Source organism: Falco biarmicus, chromosome 6 (assembly GCF_023638135.1).
Source record: "Falco biarmicus isolate bFalBia1 chromosome 6, bFalBia1.pri, whole genome shotgun sequence".
Classification (NCBI taxonomy): Eukaryota; Metazoa; Chordata; class Aves; order Falconiformes; family Falconidae; genus Falco; species Falco biarmicus.
This window is the reverse complement of record NC_079293.1, coordinates 60,035,560-60,049,102: the sequence shown is the minus strand read 5'-3', so window position 1 is coordinate 60,049,102 and position 13,543 is coordinate 60,035,560. Positions and strand designations below refer to the sequence as shown.

The 13,543-nt window shown below is 40.6% G+C and overlaps 1 protein-coding gene across 1 annotated transcript; it reads left to right on the top strand.

The window, feature by feature from the left end:
• Positions 1 to 914: 914 nt before the first annotated feature.
• GJA1 (gap junction protein alpha 1) lies at positions 915 to 10,410 on the top strand. Its single transcript, XM_056344041.1, has 2 exons — positions 915 to 1,293; positions 7,343 to 10,410. Exon 2 carries the CDS (start codon positions 7,359 to 7,361, stop codon positions 8,502 to 8,504), a length of 1,146 nt encoding a protein of 381 aa, XP_056200016.1. The 5' UTR covers positions 915 to 1,293; positions 7,343 to 7,358; the 3' UTR covers positions 8,505 to 10,410.
• The last annotated feature ends 3,133 nt before the right edge of the window (positions 10,411 to 13,543 follow it).

Genomic DNA, 13,543 nt, shown 5'->3' with positions numbered 1-13,543 from the left:
TACTGAGCTCAGAAATAGCCCATGAGAATAACAGGAATTGAAACCCAAAAGTCTGGTACAACCCAAAATGTCAAACTTCACTGAGAACTATCTAACCACTAACACTTCTAGAGAAGCTCTTAAGCAGTCCCACAGAGGAGCTAATACCCCATGACACAATTCCTAATGCAGTTTGGACTTCATGTGTGAGAAGCTTAACATAGGCAGAGAAATAAATTAATCTGTGTTCTGCAGAGGAGGCATTTTTCAAGGGGCGTTTAACCAGGCACTGGTCAGGAGCTAAGCCAAATTAGTTTTCTTCTAATTGAATAGATCAGTTTTGGAACATGCTTTTAGTCTGTAAAATGCGCTCAGAAATTATCGGGAGCATTGCTTCTTACTATTGAAGACTGATTCTCTGTACTATGCTTTATTTTCTGAAGTTTCCTGGAAAGAGTTTCCTGGAATGTGAGATCATTTCTTCATTTCTCCCATAGGATGGACACGGGCAAACACACACACAGAAATAATAATTAAAAAAAAAGAGTGATGGGTATCTCTTGTAGAAACAAACAGGCTGCTTCTGGTGTGTACTTTCATGTGTGCACGTAAAGGAAGCTGACCTAAGTAAACAAAGCTGTGCTGACAACAAAAAGCAGAGAGGGCTTGAAAGGGCATCCCTCCTACGTGGTGGCGAGGAGGGAACGGAGACAGCCCCTACGTCCGGGAGGTTCATGCTGGTTACCCATTTCACGCGTTTTTCCCTTTCCCTGTAGCGAAACTCCCGGTGCACAGCAGAGCGCTAAGTTGTTTCATCTGTCCCGGGCAAGCCCGGGTCTGGATACCGTGCCACCCAGGTGCCGCCAGTGACCGGGGCGGGGGCGGGGGGTGCTGACTGCCCTTATATTTGTTTTGTTACATCAGCAAGAGTGGACTTTCATGCCTTCGCTCGCTCCTTTTCCTCGGGCTGGTTTTTGCTGCGCCTTCAGTTCTTTCCCTCCTCCCCCACCTTCCTCCTCTCCATTAGCAGCGCGCCCCTCCCCCTGGCTGCCACCCCTCCCTCTCCCCTCCTCTCTCGCAGTCAGAGGCTTGAAAACTTGTTAAAAGCTCTCCCAGTGTTCCAAGTTAGAAAAAACTTTTACGAGGTATCAGCACTTTTCTTTCATTAGTGGGGAAGGAAGGATGAAAAATACAAAACAGCAGTAGACTTTTAAACTTTAAATAGGCAGGTCTGAGTGCCTGAACGTGCTCTTCCATTTTACTTCAATCCTCCAAAGAAGTGTTCTGATCCAGTTTCACTGCTGATCAGCAAGGGTAAGTTGAAAGTTTTCCTTTTTCATCTTTTAGTGTATCACTTTTTTTGCCACACTTTTTTTTTTCCTCCACCCTAAGAATTCCGTGTTATTGTGCTGATGGTTGAACTTGTTTAAAAATACACATCTATAGAAGTGTAAGTTCTCTTAAAGTGTTACTTTCAAACTTGTAGGAATTCCTTGCTTTCTTTCGTCCCGTTTCTCTACATTTCTTCCAACATTACACTTTTATAACTTTTAACCTTGTTCCATTGGAGAAGCTGCGGTGGAGTTGTAACTGCAGGGCTAAGTTGCAGACTTGTTGCTGGTGTTTGGGTGAAATCGCTCCTCTGTGCCCCAGACTAAATGAGCTCCTGTAAAGAAAAACTCGAGGTGTGCTTTGGTCCTCCTCTCTTGTACAGAAATTGCATCAGAAGTCAGTAACAGGGAGACCTTGTCCCCAGTGCGTCCCATTTTTGCCCCACATATCTTGCTTTCATGTGGAAATCCTCATTGATGCCTAATAGTTTGTGCAGAGCAAGGTTCTTAATTAGGTGCTTTGTTAAATGCTGCAGCTACTAAAGTGGTGACTTTCACGTGGTCTTCCAGATAAGTTTTCCCCTTTTCTTTTAAAATAGATGTGATAAAACCCAGACGTGGGTTACGGATTTTTAACCTGGTTTGTATATAGTTACTCTGTTTTAGCAACCTCGGTGAGGGATTTTAGAGCAGGAATGTGAGATAGCACGCTATGCCTTACCACGTTGGCAATGTCTGTGAAAGTCTTGGGTAGATATAAATGAAAGTTGTCTAGGAAGAACCGTGCAAGAATATCCACAATATGTGTCATAATCCCAATGTGACGCATTCCCTTTATATTACCTTGAAGGCTCAAATACTTAAATGCAGAGAAAAAATGCTTCTTGAGCAGCATCTCTTGGAGAACTAAAAAGCTTTTTACATTGCAAGACTTGGAGTGGTTCTTTACAGCAGTTGTTGCCTGCTGCTTGCCATTAGTTAAAGAGCAACAGGGGAAGGCAGGAAAAAGAGCCTTCAGCTGAAAGACAAAACACAGTCCATCTTATTGAGTAACACGTTCCTCCTCTTAAATCAGAATATCGTGTGCTTATGCGTGTCCTCACATTTTGCTTTGAGATAACCAGCGAGCGTATTTTGTCTGAGGAGTTCCTTGTGGTGGTTGTGTGTGAGATTTATGATAAACCCCCTGGTAATGGGGACAAAAATGAGCTACGGGCACCTTGTGCCTGACTTCTGTGTGCGTGCGTGTGTGTGCATAGGGAGCAAGTTGGAGAACTTGCGTGAAGCTTTCATCCTGCCATTTTTAACATCTGGACAGCACACTACAGTACAGAATTTAAGCCTCTAGTCTTTGGGATGTTTACTGAAGTGTTTCCTTCAGAAACTTCAAAGCCAAACACTGGCACTGACCCATGATACCTAAGGAGCATACAAATGGGAGAAGGGTGAACAGCAGGCTGAGTTCAGGAAAGGGGAGAGAGGGACACAAGGAGTTCGACTCGCCACATAAATCTGAATGCTTATACACTCGGGAGCGCAAACAGATTCAACGCTGTAAAGTTATCTAAGCTCTCATATTATGCAAGCCTGAAAGATTAGTTTTATTTGTCTCCGAAATGAACATCGGTTTAGGCCAAGGATTCCTGTGGGCACGAGGAAGGTTAGATGACATTGAGCAATGTATCTCTTTCATCAGATACGTTGCGCTCTTTTTTTTTTTTTTTTTTTTTTTTTTTTTTTTTTTTTTTTTTTTTCCCCTTGTGTCTGGTATTCCCTCCCCATGCTACCCACTGAATTTATCTCATGTGGAGGCTGTTGTTTATACCACACGTATGTTTTAGAAATCCAGATTTCAAAATCCACAACCAGGAGCATCAGAGGGCCCGGGCCCCCTCAGGGAATTCAACATTTCTTCTCTTAATTCCGAAGTGAGTCAGGAGAGAAGGGATGAATCTGGGCAGTGATACAGAGGGTAGACCTGACTTGTACAGCTAGAGAACGTCCAAGAAAGTGTTTACAGTTGCTTTTGTAACTATGCTTTACAACTAATTTAGGTGGAGAGGGTACAGCACAGGAGAGGCAGGGGCTGTGGGGTAGGTCCGCTGATGGCTGGCCGCCTGCAGTACTAGCAGATAACAAAAAGAACACACAGTTGTGACACTTTAAATTGTTAATGCAACCATTTAGTGCGTAATCTTTGTCCGGTGGATGAAATGAACTGAAGTTCATCTGCAGACTGACAAACGAGCTACACCTTCCCAGGGGAATGTCTGGAAGACATTTGCTGATTTTTTTGTAACATTTCAGGAAACTAGCCTTCCCTGTTCCAACTCATCCAAATCCCATCAGCTGTACATCTTAGCTGCTTTTTCTGCAGTACTGGTTGCTTTGGGGAAATGCTCAAGCTGATTGGTGTTCAGGGTCCAGAATCTTCTTTTGCTGGCTGTTAATGTGTGTGGGAGCACACATAAAAAGGTAGGAAAGGTTGGAAAACCAAAACTTTGGCCTGTTTCCCAACTGCTTCAGCTGCACAATCCCATTTTAGATCCCACTCTAACCCTTACTGTTCTTCCATCCGCTAGCATGTGACCTCCTAACACTGTAGTCAGACCTGGGCATGTTACCACAGCACTGAGTTTGCATTATTCTTCATGGAAAATATGAACCAGATGACATGATGAATGCTGTCCATAAAAAATAGTTCTAGAATTTCTTAATTGTGGCTTACAAATCAAATTTCTTATGTATGTGGTCATCCAAAATCCATGCAGATGAATACTGTCATATCTCCTGCTGCTCTGTGGGGTTTTTTCCTATCTTTATCCACACACAGTAGGACCTGGAAGAAATCTGTATTTTAAAGGGTTTACTAGGCCGGCATTAGTCTGTCTCAGATAAAGGTTATAATCCTGTAAAGCAATAATCAGTAAGAACTTCTGAAACACATACTCATCATCAGACATATCCCTAAGCTTCTGAAGTACCGAAATTGTATCAATTGATCAGGTCAACCTGTGCCGTGCAGTGGACTCACTTAAGGTGTTTGGGAGTGTTAAAAGAAGCTTAAGTTCAGAATGCTGAAGAACTATTTTTAAAGGTTATCTGCCATCCATTTCAAACTATTTACAAAGCTAGACTACTTAAATGACTGTTTGACACAAAACCTTGGTTTATACCTAGTAAAACAGATACTGTAATCAGTTAATAAAAATGGTTGTTCAGTGCCCTGAAAATAAACACGTTAGATCCGATGAATGAATTTTCTTTTCAACAAAACAGAGTACTGTGTTTCATAAAGCAATAGAATCCACTTAAGCAAGGAATAATATATTTGTGCCACCACAAGGTTATCTGATCAACAGTACAATGTTTTGAATTGATGTGGGCTTTTTTTTATTACTGGCAAAGGCTAGCGTGTAACTGATCTCTTTTAAAAAAAAGTTGCTTTTCAAAACTATGTATGAGTAATTCAAGCATGGAACGTTTCCTCCTAGAGTTTATATTGCCAGAGGACAGAAATGAAACTTAGCAATTTTGCATGCTGAAGCAAATCAAAAAATAGGTAGTAAATTCTCAAAATATTGCAGGTGTGGGATTAAGTAGGTCAAACCTGAAGTAAATCACATTGCATTAATGGACCAGAGTGGAGTGTAATTAAAAAACAAACAACACATAACTGCCTAGAAATAACACGTCCTCTGTTTTCTTAATCAAACTCTCAATCTGAAATAACATTTAGACAGTAAAAAAATATGTTGAGTCTGAGGAAAGTCTGTTAATGCAGTAGTTTCGAATCATCGGAAAGCTGACTAATTAAATCAAGAAGCTGTTACTTGAAAAAGGCTCCTTCTGTCCACTGCCGCTTCCAGGACATGGAGCAAATAGCTTGCCTTTAAAACAAACTTCACGTGTTGTATAGTTACAGGCTGTTCTCTGTTTTAACAATCCCAGCCTAAGGAGAAACATGGTCACATTTCATTTCAGCCTTTCCAGACCTCTGTGCTTGTGTGCCTGACTTCTCTGCCACTCCGAGCCCAGAAAGGCAAACCAGCCTTTCCTGGGAAGGACTAAAGCTGAGGAAAGCTGAAGGGATGTGCCGGAGAGAAACACGCTGTGTACTTGCCTCCTCCCAGTGGAGGCTTCCAGGTTTAAGTCTGAAGCAGGCTGGCCCTTTGATGGCCCTTCATTCATGTGAAGAACTAATTACAGGAGGAAGGGTCTGTGCGGCAGTAGGTAGACTTCAGAGCAAGTTGACTAAGTGGACTGCGGAAATGGCCCTGGGATGTTTTTCAGGGGTTCAAAGACAATTGGCATCGCGGAGCTATCGGAGCGGAGCGAGTACTTCAAATGCTTGTCTGCCATTACTCTCTCAGACTCTTTCCGATGGCAGGACCAGTGTGTTTGCATTTGGCATCCATTGTTAAGCCTGATTTTGCCAGACATAATAATCTTGTGTTTCCAGTGACTCACTGCTTCTTGAAAGTAAATCTCCTTGGTGCTAAAATTTCCAATTTAATGAATTATCCAAAAAGGGCTTTTCCTATAAATGACCTTCACTGGGGAATATATCCATGATGTGACGGGGAGGAAATCGTTTGGGCATTATCAAAACTATTAATACCAGGAAGGGATTACTCAGCATGCGTGGAACAAATACCTATACCCAGCAGTATCTACTTTAAAAGGGAAACTTTGTCATTATTTTTCTTTCAAGTGCCTGATTTCACATACTTGTTCATGGGGGGTCAAGTTAAAAATGTTAAGTTCTTATGCAGAGAAGATTACCATTCCTCAGTTGATAAAATCCCTATAACAAACTCTGTTTTTTCCCTAGGAATCTAGAGCATCAAATAAACAATTTCATTTCTTTTATGTCATCCTGTGTATTTCCAGATATCCCCGAGAAGCCGCCTGTGTCCCAGAAATGCGCACTTTAAAACTCAAGTGGAGAGAGACAATTTAAACTTGCAGTGTTCAACACTTGGAATGCAAACTGCGTGCCAGGAATTGCCTTAAAAACAGAAAGAGTTCATTTACCTTTTTTTTTCTTGCTAAATCTTTTTCCCTTTCAGAACTAAGTGAAGGAATTTAAATACAAAAAGATGCAAATACAAAGCTGAAATTACAGTGAATTAAGCAAGCCACAGATAAACAGGAAACCAGTTACCAATATGGTAACATGAGCTCAGCTGTGCTTCGTGTATTTACTATTTTTGATTCCTTCATAAAACTATAGGCGAAGAATGCTAAATTTGATCTTTGTGCGGCAAATACTAATGTATAAACTTTATGTAGATAGCAAGTTTTTTCTGAAGGTGATTGTAGTATAAACTTGACAGCATTAGGAACTATACTCTTAAATGTATTACAATGTAGCCATGTGCAAGAGCTCAGTTTAATGTTGCTGTCGGAAAAACAGCACATATTTTGCAATGGTAGAATTTTAGGTGTCCAACCCTAACATAACTTAGTATAATCTTTTGTATTTGGGTTATACTGTGGTTTGCTTTCTTACTGTCCTAGAGACTGAACATAAAGGCTACCGTGAATGATCCATGCTGAAAGAGAGAAGTCTTTCATGTATTTCTGGCACATGCAGGCAGCGCTACTACATGCTCCCACGCCCTGCTCCAGCAGTGTGTCATGGCTGTCTTCTGCCTGAGGCAGGTGTAGATCCCTGGAACTGAGGCTGCCACCGAGGAAGCCCAGACAACCACAATGGCAACTAAGGGTTGTCATAGACTTCTTGAAAACTGGAGTGAAATTAGAAACCTCTTTCTTTATTGTGCTCTGAGACATTATGCGTTACTTTCTCTTTTCAGTTTCCCTGATTTCCCACCCCACCTGCAGACTAACTAAAACTCTGGTTTCTCATCAGAACATGTAAAACACATGAATTAAAACAAAGCTGACATCGCTACTCTTTTAGCATCGATCTGTGATTCAGTGTTTCAAAGGTATTGAAGTTCTGTCTTAATCATCGCTTTTTTCTTTTTTTTTTCTTTTTTTTTTTCCTTTGTGTCCTTCTTTAGCCAGCATCCTGTGAAGATGGGTGATTGGAGCGCCTTGGGAAAACTTCTTGACAAGGTCCAAGCCTATTCTACTGCAGGAGGGAAAGTGTGGCTGTCTGTCCTCTTTATTTTCCGAATCTTGCTATTGGGGACAGCAGTTGAATCTGCTTGGGGAGATGAACAGTCTGCCTTCCGGTGCAACACTCAACAGCCTGGTTGCGAGAATGTCTGCTATGACAAGTCCTTCCCCATCTCCCATGTACGCTTCTGGGTTCTGCAGATCATATTTGTGTCTGTACCTACCCTTTTGTACCTGGCACATGTGTTCTACGTAATGAGGAAGGAAGAGAAGCTGAACAAAAGAGAAGAAGAACTCAAGGTGGTCCAAAATGATGGTGTGAATGTGGATATGCACCTCAAGCAAATAGAAATTAAGAAATTCAAGTATGGGATCGAAGAGCATGGCAAAGTGAAGATGCGCGGGGGACTGCTCCGTACTTACATCATCAGCATCCTGTTTAAATCTGTCTTTGAGGTGGCTTTCTTGCTGATACAGTGGTACATCTATGGGTTTAGCCTGAACGCCATCTACACCTGTGAGCGAGACCCATGCCCACACAGAGTGGACTGTTTCCTCTCCCGTCCAACTGAGAAAACCATCTTCATCCTCTTCATGCTGGTTGTGTCCTTGGTGTCTCTTGCCTTGAATATCATCGAGCTTTTCTACGTGTTCTTCAAGGGTGTCAAGGATCGTGTGAAAGGGAAAACCGACCCCTACTCCCACAGCGGTGCCATGAGCCCTTCCAAGGACTGTGGCTCCCCCAAATATGCTTATTACAATGGCTGCTCCTCACCAACCGCCCCCTTGTCTCCCATGTCTCCCCCAGGGTACAAGCTCGTTACTGGAGACAGGAACAATTCCTCCTGTCGTAACTACAATAAGCAAGCCAGTGAGCAAAACTGGGCCAACTACAGCGCAGAGCAAAACAGAATGGGGCAGGCTGGCAGCACCATCTCCAACTCTCACGCCCAGCCCTTCGACTTCTCCGATGAGCACCAGAACACTAAAAAACTGGCATCGGGACACGAGCTGCAACCCCTCACCATTGTGGACCAGAGGCCTCCCAGCAGAGCCAGCAGCCGAGCCAGCAGCAGGCCTCGACCCGACGACCTGGAGATCTAAGCTTCTAGCTGCAGTACTTGCTCAACTATGAAACGACGTGCATTGGAAGATGCAGTCAGTGCTGATCTTATTCCAGTGGAGGTGGTACTTAACAGTCTCAAGCAGGAGATTTTAAAAATCATAAAAACAAACAAGCAAACAAACTTTTAAAATATTTGCTGGTTTTTGGGGGATGTGGGGTTGGTGTGGGGTGGTACAGTACACATTGGTATTTAATGTAGCTGGTTTAAAGAATTTAAATACTAAAAAAAAAAAAAAAGGAAAAAGATAGGTAGTCAGTACTAAGGTAGGGGGTTGTTTTTCTAGAAAGGCTGTAAATATCTGAGTGTATGTGTGTACTATCATGTTTGTTTCTAAAGAATCTTCTGTAATACTAAAACCCAATAACAACTGAACTCATATTTGTCAGGGTGAAGTGTTGCCTGAAGATGAAAACATTTTTCCTATTCAACAAGCAAAAAAATCCAGGCTTGCCTCTGATCATTTCCCTGTCAAGAACATTCCATTCTTAGAAAGTGCACTTTGAAGGTAAACTTTCATGCGTGGTCCTCCAGGTTGTCAAAAGGCTCCTGTAAGGACAATCTACAGCCTCTGAATCACTCGACTCAAATTTCAGATATGGCCCACCAAGAAATACTTTGGTCACCTGCTTTTCCAGCCCTTCACGCAGGTAGATTTTGTGATGTGCGTAAGTGGGATGGGTCCACACTCATAGAACTGGCAAACACGCTCTCTTGCCCACAGCGATATTTGTGTCCTGCTGCTCACGTACAGTCTTAATTAGCATCATCTAAAACCCAGTTTGCTGTCACTTGCAGATTTAAGCATGAGACAGGCAAGCAACTGCCTTTAGTGAATTTCATCACACCTTTATGTGTATATTAAGGGTGTGCGTGTGTGTGGACGTGGAGGTAAAAGTATACACAGAACACCCTCAGAAGCATACATTGAGAAATAAACGCACACATATTACTTGCAGTTGACACTTTCTCTTGGATATTTGAAGGTGTGGGCCACTATGGTGTTTACATTCTCTGAATCCTTCAATGCAAGTGAAGCACATGTCATATTTTTTTTTAATTCTATAGAATAATTTCCATGTATCCTAAATGGATGCTTTTTTTAAAAATAAAAAATTGAAAGGGTCTAATCCTGGATGTCTTGGTCTGGAAAACCTCTCTTTTAAGCCAGTGGGAGTTTTGCCTGAACGAAGGCTACAGGATCAAGCCCAAGATGTAGCGAACCATGTTCTTGCTGGCATGAATGATTTTCTTTTTGTAGAAGTTAGGGGTGGAAAAGACCCATTAGGTCATCTAGCCAATCTCCCTGATAGGTAATAATGATGCTTGAATGATAGAAGATGTAGTACTGTAAGCAAGCTTTAGTCTTTTATGTGAGAAACTTAGAAAAAATGCTTTGTGCTGGATTAATAATAAAAATGCCTACATGACTTTTGCAGTAACTGGTATTTTTCTTGTTCTAAATACTCACATTTACTGAACTGTAATGTCCACTCTGAGTTTGACAGTTAGGTCTTTCTAGATGACTCTAGCAACTTTAGTGTTTACACGTAGGTTTTGTTTGAAATGCAAGTGAAGTTGAAAGGATTTTTAAAGAGTACAATTCTAGCTAATTTATTTGAAATATATGCTAAAGAAATCTACCAGTTTCTTCAAATGCATAGCCTTTTAGCTGAACACAGGTTGACCAAGGAAATGCATAGCTTGGTTTCATTTTGCAGCAACACAGATAAATTGTTTCATTTAATACATTATATTAATTTGTTTGACATTCCATGTTAAACTGCTGTTGTGTTCAACTTCATTGCATGTATGCAGCCATAGTCCATTGGATCGTGTTGTCTGGAGAACGTTAGTCAATAAAGTCTTAATTTAGTATAAATATATTTTCTAATTGTCTTTTACTGTTTTATATGTCCATATACCTTTTGTCTCAGTCTTATTGTTATAATACAAACTCATTCCTTCCCTCTCATTTTTTTTTTCCCAGTCACTGCATTTCAGCAGTATTCTTGATTTAATCCATCTGGGTTTACTTTGAACTGAAATTTGCGGGACCAGATTGAGATACTCTCACAACACTGGAAAAAACAAGCATCGTTTGTGCCACTCCTGGAACGAAGTCATACCCAGCATGAACTACTGTAATTAAAATTTTCCCATGAGCCTCAGAATATACATATTTATTTCCAAACTATTATTAAAAAGGTAGTAGTAAGATACTATCACCTAATATTTCAAGCAATTTTTGTATATGGCCTAGATTCAACATTTTGAAATTGTTGCCTCTAGTTTACATTTCTCCATGTCATCAAATTGCTTGATTGACATTTCAATTTCTGGAATTAAATCTCATTCTTTCAAAGTCAATGGGAGAAAGGTACTGACTTTGATAAGGCTGGGATTTAATGTACTGTCTACTGCTTCACCATTTAGGTCCCTGTCACTGATGAAGGCACGTAGTGCTTGGCTTTCCATCATTGGACTCTAAAGGAAGGATGGTTCAACTCCTTTTTTTTTACCTGAAAGATCAAAATACAATGGTCATGCAGTTATGATATAGCTTTCTGTTTTCAAATTTGCTTGCCAATTTGTCCAAATTGTTTCCACTGCTATTAGTAAAGAAGGGGAAAAATAAGCAGGACTGTGATAGTAGATTTACAGCTTTGAGAGATACTACACAAACACCAGCACAAGGAAAGACTCCTTGAAGTATTCCTGAAATAATAACAATGAGTCATACTTAAGCTGGCTTGTCCTAGGTCATCTGTACACAGGAAGGGCATTCCAAGCATTTTGTGAAAATCATGCCCTTGGAAAGGTGGATATAGAAACATGCAGAGGAGGGCTTACCCTGAGACAAAATCTAGTATCTCCTAGATAGGCTGATTGTCAGGTACATCCCAAATCAAGTACTCGATTCCTTGGGGCATCTTGGACAACTGATAAGAGATTGGCACTCCAGTGCCAAGGTTATCAGAGTGATTTTTTTGGTGGAAATGCATGTGTGTGTGTGTGTGTGTGTGTGTGTGTGTAAGGTAAAGACGTCCCATGGACCATTTCTCCAGCCTAGATTTATTTCTGTGGAGTGTATTTTTATTGTACACTTCAAAGCCATCACAGTGACATAATTTTGTGTGCCATTCATCTCATTCTTTGTATGCTTTATCCCAGTGCATCTCTGCAGCAGCAGTTGCATTGTCTGCAGCTGGCAAAAAATTAATGTGTGATACAATGCTAGTACATACTTAACCTCTGTAGAAGGATATGTTAGATATTGAATTCAAATTGGAAAAGATGTGAAAATACATCCCTGAAGGTAATTAGAACAAAAGCTGGGTTACAAACAAAACAGCAAGAACCCCCAAATTCAAAACCTGTTAAGTATTTCAAATTTGCCTTAATGTTTTGTGTAGAAGTATTTTGGAAAAAGACAAATACATCCTAAGGATCCCGCCCTGCCCAATAATCTGAAATGTTTGTAAAGAGTAAAGTTAGAAGGACAAGCTACAGACAGCCTAAAATCTATATGCAGGTCATGTAATTTCCAGATGTTTTAAATACAGTAAGCACATACTGGAGGTTATTTCCTAATTTAGAAATTTCCATATTTAAAGTGGAAACTACAGTAACAGTTGAGAAGCAGAACAAACTTTGTGAGCGTACCTGTCACACCACCTGAAATTGGTCATTTGTAAATTATGTACTCATCTCACTGTTCCAGAACCACGGCTGTCTGCACTGATGATGACACATGACCACCATGCTGGTGTTTCCCTCAGAATTTCTCTGCAGCTTGGTATCAATTCAAGCAAAAAAGAAAAGAAAAGAAAAGAAAAGAAAAGAAAAGAAAAGAAAAGAAAAGAAAAGAAAAGAAAAGAAAAGAAAAGAGAAAAAAAAGAAAAAAAGAAAAGAAAAGAGAAAAGAAAAGAAAAAAAAGGTATTAATGTAAGGTGTAGAGTTTTGTAGCTCTGATCTGGGAGTTGATCCAGATCTGAAGTTACCTTGACCGTTTAGTGTGGAGGTCTGGGTATGTCAGATCAAAACTTCCTCTAATTTTGGTGGTCTGTTTCTACCCCACTGGGTCAGGACTACTTTTCATTCTTCTTGTAACTCCTTCATGATTACCACTGCTCCCTTTTCCAGAATTTTAACAAAATAGGGCCAAAAATAGGATTTACTTTCCTCCTGTAGAACATTTTATCTCTATTTACTGCTAATCCAAACCTGGAAGGAAGAAGCCTTCTACTGAACTCATGAACTACCTTTAATATACAATATTTTTTTAATGCAGTGTATTATACAAATAGTCAGATTGACCATAATATCCTTGAAGTTGTCTCCCTTTCCTTCTCATGCTATTTGCAGTTAGTTCTGCTAGAGGACTCTGACTACTGAGGCCCTTGAGGATTTCTCTGGCAAAAAAGCAGTTCTCTGATGGTACAGAGCTGTTGAAGCTACTCCTACATTACTTTCGTTTCTACTGCCAACATAGACAATAAGGCCAGAAGTCATGTCTGAGAAATCACTACCTAGATGTATTCTGGCTCAGTCCCTTGAAACTATTTGAGGGTCTTCCATTTTATTCTAATTTATTCTAACATAATGGCTCCAGAAACACAGGGCTGTAAGATCAGCTCTGCGAAGAGATGGCTGCCTTTCCCTGACTTAAACCACGTGCTTTTGACTGTGCCCAAGGATATAATCACACCCAGACTCTGTCAGTCCTGGAAAGTGTGTCAGATGTAATTTACATGATGCTAGCACATCACTAGATTGAAACAGGAAGAGCTTACTGGTTCCTGTACTTATTTAAAAGGTATTTTGTTAAACACAAAAAAAGAATGCTTGTCTTAAACTTGTCTTAAATACTTCCTAACATGCAGCACTACCAGGAGACCCTATGAAGCAATACAGAACTGCGCATGTATACATGATAAGAATTATGTATGGCTACTGTGTCTAGAAAGTGTTTTAAATAGATACCGCTGCTCAGTAATCTGGTAAAACCAACTGCCT